Source organism: Macadamia integrifolia, chromosome 1 (assembly GCF_013358625.1).
Source record: "Macadamia integrifolia cultivar HAES 741 chromosome 1, SCU_Mint_v3, whole genome shotgun sequence".
NCBI lineage: Eukaryota > Viridiplantae > Streptophyta > Magnoliopsida > Proteales > Proteaceae > Macadamia > Macadamia integrifolia.
In genome coordinates this window covers 26,524,631-26,532,351 of record NC_056557.1, presented here as the reverse complement: position 1 = coordinate 26,532,351, position 7,721 = coordinate 26,524,631, and the positions used below count along the sequence as shown (strand labels likewise).

Here is a 7,721-nt window from a genome sequence, read left to right as displayed (position 1 = left end):
ATACTTCGGGTAATGGTTCACGCATGTTTGTTATCGGGGGCAACAAGATCAAGTTGGTAAGGATCAAAATATTCCTTCATTTTTTTGTTGGTCTACTTCTTGTTCCAGTGGGCAGGGCTTGATTCAGGGTCTTTGATGTGTAGAAAGCTAGCCCCGATGCTAGGGGCTCATGCTATTAAGTTAATGGTCAATTTTAGGGGGGGGGCTTTACATGGAACTATTGGCGGATTCGCCTCTAAAGCAATCTTTGGCTTTTTAGTGAGAAAGGCAAATCTTTCAAAGGCAATGTTCATAAAACCCTATAGGAATTTTTGAACCCTATGGTGAGGGAAAATTTGTCCAAATTAAATGTCATGGATTTGGTGATAACAAGTTAAACTAATTTTTTCTTTTATTAATCTTATATCTTTAATCATTTTTTAAAATTCTTAATATGTATGTAATTTAATTTTTGCTGAAACTTGATATGCCAATTGGTCTGTACATCTTCACAAGTGGGCCATGCAAGAATGTCTTATATTCAAAAAATTGATTCACTAACCATACCAACATATCTGAGTTGACCAAACGATCCAGCCCAGTAGATCATTGAGTCAATACCAAAGTTCAAATTACATTGCCCCAAGTTGATAGACCTATTTACACAACCCGCCTTAGTTATTTTGTTGTCTTGAAGGGGGCATGCTTTTGGATTAACTATGTATTAAATTTTGGATTCAAAAATTCAATTGAATACCCCTTTTATTCCTATGCATTCCCACATATGTTCGTGGACTTTACCATTATCATGCATTTTGCCATAGTCCTAGATTTTTATTAAAGCTCTCTAAATTATTGGATCGAGATCCTCTATCATGTAACATGTCGTGTAGCGTGCATCCAACTATTGAAAATGCCTTGAATTACATTGAGTACTTGGACTACGTGCCTAAGCGTTCTTGGTCTTTGAATATGCACTACACACCTTGTCGTGTGACAGAGGAACCCGATCCCTATATTACCCCCTGATAAATTATGTCCGCATTGAAATTTGACATAAGGGTGAGGGACTTTGAGGTCTACTTATCCATAAAATTTAAAACTTATTGATATGCCATATGGAAGATATTTGGGCCATATTAAGGAAACTCTCAACATGATTTGAATGAATCCACTCATGAAATATAAATGGCTCTTCAATTGTAGAGGATCAAAGAACTAAATTGATGGATAGAACTCAAATTCACAATCCTTTTCTTGCTTTAGAAGATTGTACAAATAGGAACAAAATCTAAGAGTTGAATATGTATTGAGTTGAACATGTATTTTCATGTATAGTTAGCTGATAATTTATGTCTTTTTTGCCATAAATGTCCCTCTATGCATTTTTAATAACAACAAATAGAGCAAATGTAGAAATAACACATGGATTTGGTGTTTTTTTTTTTTTTTTTTTCTTTCTTTTTTAATTTTCCCCTATTTGAAGGAGATTCCTAATAACAAGAATCAATGATATTTAGTTAGCTGTGGTGAGTTAGCTAACTCACCTAATCATATACAATGAAAAAAAAAAAACAAAAACTATTAAGAGTATTGAAATATATTTTTGCAAGGCATAAGAATGCTCCCTCGTTGTGCAGTCCTTGTGTCCAAACATAGATCAGGTGAAATAACGCTCCCTACAACTCTCTGCGATAACGGCTACTGACGATCTCACCGATCACGCACGGCTCTCTAACCTCTTGATCACCGACACTTGAACCCAGTCCCTTCTCCGGCAGTGGCAGCAGTGGTAGAAGTTGAGCCCTAAACCAGGCAAGTTAGTATCACAACTAAACTACCCCAGATTCTCCCCCTTCCATTTCCTCCCCTTCTCCGCCGCTGCCTCACTGCTATCTCCGATCACCTATCTTCTCTACTTCTTTATTTCCTCCACCGATCTCCCTCATCTATTTTATCTCCCAATTTCCCTCAACTATTTCCTCGCCCAAACTTCCTTCTCATACCGTCTCTACAGTTTCCCCCTCCTTCTCTTTTCTTATTTTACCCTCAACTGACTCCCCCCCTTCGTTGACCCTACCTCATTCTCAACCGATTTCCCTCTCTCCTAATTGCTCTCCTAAATTCACTCCTAATTCCTCTCGTCTTTACCGAATCTCCCTATTGCCTCCCTGAGAGCTTAACCCCGACTGCTGCTCTTGACGTCCGCTACCGATTTTTCCTCCCCTTTTTAACCTGAGTAGATCTCCCTTTCTTCATCAAGCCTTCCCCCTTTTGGCCCTCTCCCACCTCAACTGATTCCACCTCCTGTTATCCCTCCATGCCCCGAACCCTACATAACTCCCCCCTTCCTGACTATTCTCCCTCTCTACTCCACCTATATCGACCAACTACGTTTATCTCCTCCTTTTACCCACCTCCCCTGATACCTCCCAAAGAAACCTAACGCACCTTCTTCACCTCCCCGAAACCTACTACAAAAAAAAAAAAAAAAAAACCTTGTTTTGGGCTGCACACCACCTTTGCTGCCAACAACATACGGGGTTAAGGTTTTCTGGTTAGGCGTTGACTGGCATCCTTGCCACCATAGTTTGAGTAGTAATGGACACCTCCTACACTTTTCCTCCCCTTTATTGTATTTTTTTTTTTCCCCTAGCCTCGGGAAGTTTCCATATTTACTACCTTTGACTACTTTTCTATTGTAGTCACCCTATCTGATATCTTTTGTATGTGTGTTTATGTGAGCAAATTTGTGTCTTGTTGTGTGCATGCTATGCTATAGTCGGATAGTATCGTTTATGTTATGCTGGCCTATTGAGTTTGACGAGTTGCATGTTTACTTCTGACTTCTACTCATTCTAGTATCTATATATCTATATTTGCATCCTTACTATTGGTGCGTCAGGTAGGTATCCAGCCCCGTATATATTTATACCCAACCAATCACTTTTGTATGGATCTTTTTTAGATTATTTTACTACGTATCTCTTAATTAACCCTTCTTTTTTTATCATTTATAGCATGTCTTGTGGTTCTAATTTTGTGGGTTAGCGCAAATTTAGATTTGCATCATGGAACATTGGTTTGCTGACGAGTAAGAGTATAGAGTTGATTGATGTTACGAGGAAAAGAAGGATTAACGTTGCATGTATTCAAGAAATGAGATGGAAAGGTCGTAAAGCTAAGGGGTTTGACGACTTTAAGCTATGGTGCTTCGAAAATGAATGTGGGAGAGGGGGAGTGAGAATAGTAGTTAACAAATATCTTAAAAATAACTTTGTGGATGTTAAGACACTTAGAGATAGGATTCTTGCCATTAAACTGGTGATTGGGGATGAAATTTTTAACATAGTTTGCGTTTATGAGCTCCAAAAGCAGGGCTTGATGATAGGGTTAAGGTACAATTCTGGGAGCATATGGATGAAATGATGCAAGGTCTCGATTAGGGGAAGAAAATTATTATTTGTGGGGACCTTAATGGCCATATAGGCAAGGATCGTAGAGGCTACGAAGAGGTGGGAGCATATGGATGAAATGATGCAAGGACTCGATTAGGGGGAGAAAATTATTATTTGTGGGGACCTTAATGGCCATGTAGGCAAGGATCATAGAAGCTACAAAGAGGTGCATGCAGGATATGGAGTTGGAGAGAGGAACGCAGAGGGGACCTAAGTGTTGGACTTTGAGATAACATATGACCTTTGTATTGCGAATACCTTTTTTGAGAAAAAGAAGCGCATTTAGTTACTTATAAGAGTGGATTGCAAGCAAGCCAAATTGATTTCTTTATGACTAGAAGATCCAGCAAACTGCTTTGTAAAGATTTTAAGGTTATATCAGGAGAGAGTTTAACGACACAACATCGACTGGTGGTCATAGATATGCAGTTTAGTATGAGGCGACATAAAAAGGTGATGCACTTATGCCCTAAAATAAATTAGAGGCGACTACGCAGAGTGCCCCTAAAATCGTTTTATGATAAAATGATCGAATGAGGCACATGGGACTATGCGGAAAATACTAACGAGATGTGGACTACAATGACGACTAGCATTAAGGAGGTGGCTAAAGAGGTATTAGGTTTAACTAAGGGTGGAAGACATATCCCTAGAAAGACTTGGTGGTGGAACAACGAGGTCCAAGCTGCCATTAAGATTAAGAAGGATTGTTTTAAAACTTGGCAGAGGACTAAAGAGCCTGATGATAGAGCAAGATATCACATAGCTAGAAATGATGCTAGAAAGATTGTGGGGAAAGCTAGGGCACAGAAATATGATGATTTGTATGAAAATCTTAACACAAAGGAGGGAGAAAAAGAGATTTATAGGATAGCTAAGATAAGAGAAAGGATGATCAGGGATTTGGACCATGTCAGATACATCAAAAGTGAGGATGGTAGAGTGCTGGTAAGGAACAAGGACATTATGAGGAGATGGGGTGATTATTTTTGTAACCTACTAAATGAACATACTATGACTAATAGGGTGAACCCAGATGTGGAGGGGAGTAACCATGAAGCCAATACTCCTGATGGACATTTATTACAAGTTGCCAAAATCGAGGTTAAAGAGGCCATGCGAAGAATGAACATAGGTAGAACTATGGGACCGGATGAGAACTCAATTGAAGTATGAAAGAGCTTAGGAGATGCATTGTGGTTCTAATTTATAAGAACAAAGGGGATGTTTAAAACTGCAATAACTATAGAGGCATAAAACTTATGAGCCACACCATGAACCTATGGAAAAATGTTATTGAAGTTCACCTAAGAAAGGAAACCAAGGTATCGGAGAACCAATTCGACTTTATGCCAAGGAGATCCACAACAAAAGTTATTTAACTCCTAAGGAGGATTATGAAAGTTTAGAGAACACACAGAAAGGACCTCCATATGGTCTTTATTTACCTAGAGAAAGCTTATGATAGAGTACCGAGAGAGCTAATTTGGCATGTCCTGAAGAAGAGAAGATCAACTATGTAGATATAATCAAGGATATGTACAAGGGAGTAGTGACGAGTGTCAAAACGACAGAAGGACAATATAATGAATTTTCAATCACAATTGGGTTACACTAAGGATCTGCTTTAAGTCCTTATTTATTTGCACTCATAATGGATGACCTAACTAGGCACATCCAAGACTCGATTCCTTGGTGTATGCCATTTGCTGATGATATTGTGTTGATAGATGAAACTATTGATGTGATTAATACTAAACTGGAGCTATAGAGATCAAGCTTGGAATCAAGAGGTTTTAGCTTGAGCAGAACAAAGACAGAATATATGATGTGCCCCTTTAGTCAATCTAGAGGAGGGGAGGGAGTGGTGAAGCTTGAGGAACAGGAATTACCCCGGAGAGATTGTTTTTAATACCTGGGGCTTATCATTTACAAAAAGGGGGATATAGAGGATGATATTTTTCATACGATTAAAGTGGGGTGGATGAAATGACGAGATGCATTGGGAGTGTTATATGACAAAAAAATGCCTATTAAACTCAAGAGAAATTTTTATAAAATAGTTATTCGCCCAGCTATGACGTATGGAGCGGAATGTTGGGCAGTCAAGAAGAGTACTTTGAATAAACTGAGTGTTGCAGAGATGAGAATTTTAAGAGGCCTGTGCGGCAAGACCAGGAGAGATAAGGTAAGAAATGAGTGTATTAGAAATGATCTGGGGGTTGCACCAATCCAAGACAAACTCCGTGAGAGCCAATTGAGGTGGTATGATCATGTTCAACAAAGACCTATGAAGCCCCAGTAAGGAAAAGTGACTAGATTCATTTGGAGGGAGCTAGAAAAGGTAGGGGCAGACCAAAGATGACTATTAACGAGGTGGTTCGAAAAGATATGCAAAGTGTAGGGCTCGACCCTAGTATGACTTCAGATAGAGTTTCGTGGAGAGCAAGGACCTGTGTTGCGGACCCCTTATAAGAGATGTTTCCATTATGCATCTTTCTATACTGATATACCTTCTTCTATTCTCTCCCAAGTTTCTTCTTTTTAACCTCTCTTTTGCTTCTTTACCTTCTTTTCTTTTTTCCATATCGGATCCATATAGCTGACCCCATTCAGTTGGAATTAGGTTATGATTGTTATTGTTGTTGTATTCCATTATTGGCCCCATATTGATGTAGAAGTAGGACTGGGCAATTAAAGAGTCTTATTTTTTTTTCCTTTATGCTAAATATACAATGTGGGTCATGGTTTCAAGTATCGGTCTTGTATCAGTCGTATCAGATCAATGTCGACTGAGATCGATCCCCATTCCTTGATCAATCTGGATTGATTATTCATATCATTTCAAGGGTAAAGTAGTAAAAAAATTAGTACTTTCCTTTTGAAAAGGATAAAATCGACCAATACTCACTAATCCAATCCGATCCATAGATAAAGATATTGATATCGATACCGATATCGATACCATCCCCTAAATCCATGATGATGTGGGTAAACATTATTACAGAAATACCTTGTCTTACTTTTTTCTTTTTTTCTTTTTTTCTTTTTTTCCCCCTTATGTCGGGAGGGTCATCTAAAGGGGGAACTTTTCTTAAACATATTTAAAGGTGTTTCAATGACGTACAGAAAAAGGAAAACCGTGGCAAAACGTATTGAAGACAGAAGAAAAAGAAATACTGCCAGGGACAACAGACTAGGTCTAAAGAATAACTTTCTTCCTTTTCTATTTTTAATGATCGGTAAAGGGACTTTTGTGGCATTATAAGAAAGAAAAAGGATCAATTCGTCTTTGGAAAATTTAAAAATATTAAGGAATGAATTTCTAAGGTTGGGATGGGCGCCGTGAATGCAGCAGAATTACGCCAACAAACGAAGCCAGTAGTTGATACTTCCTTGATGGATCATCAATGGAGACTGACAGGCGGCGCCGCCACCAGCACCAGCACCACCACTGCAGTTGGAATCAAACTGACACACAACACAAACCCCACGCGGACACCCTCTAGCATCAATGTGCCACCGACGATAACATAACATTGTTGCCTCATGCCATGACACCGCAACCCAGTCTACACGTTACAATTTGTCTGTGTCATTACAAAAATCAGTCCGAACCCGAACCCGAACCCAGGCCCAAATATAAACCCATGGGCTACCCTAGGGCTGATAATTTCAGGAATAGGGTTGGACCGAGCTGGGTTAGATTTGGATCGAGGTCTTGCTCTGAAGCCGAGTTGGTCTTATATATATATATATATATATTTCTACTCAAAACACTCACCAGCCTTATAATTTCCAACAAATAATGCAAAAGTTTGAAAAGATTCCAAAACCTTCTACTTCCAACCACTCCAGTCGAATCAGAACCCTTGAAACAACTACAACTTTGCAATGTGAAATTAAAAATATCAAATCTCTCTCTCTCTCTCTCTCTCTCTCTCTCTCTCTCTCTATATATATATATATATATATATATATGGGAAGAGTTCTCTGTTCGAGAGTGCAGTTCCTACATTGGCATATGCACCAATAAGAATGCATGTAGAAGCATAAATAGGGTAAGCATTATGGGGCAATCATTTCAACCCCCCCCCCCATCCCAATTTGTCTTGGCACAGCCCCCACACTCCCTCCTGCTTCATTTGGTTGGAAGGGGAATGTAAATTTTTTATGTAAAGTGGAATTTTTTTCCCAAGGGAAATAAATTTTAGATGTTTGATTGCAAGGAAAGTATATTTTACATGTAAAAACAATTTCGCTTATCCATTAAAATTTCCCTTC

General features: G+C 38.9%; 1 protein-coding gene across 1 annotated transcript; it reads left to right on the top strand.

The window, feature by feature from the left end:
• The first annotated feature begins 4,019 nt into the window (after nucleotides 1–4,019).
• On the top strand, nucleotides 4,020–4,613 carry LOC122072793. The gene has a single exon (XM_042637206.1). It carries the CDS (start codon nucleotides 4,020–4,022, stop codon nucleotides 4,611–4,613), a length of 594 nt encoding a protein of 197 aa, XP_042493140.1.
• Nucleotides 4,614–7,721: the final 3,108 nt, after the last annotated feature.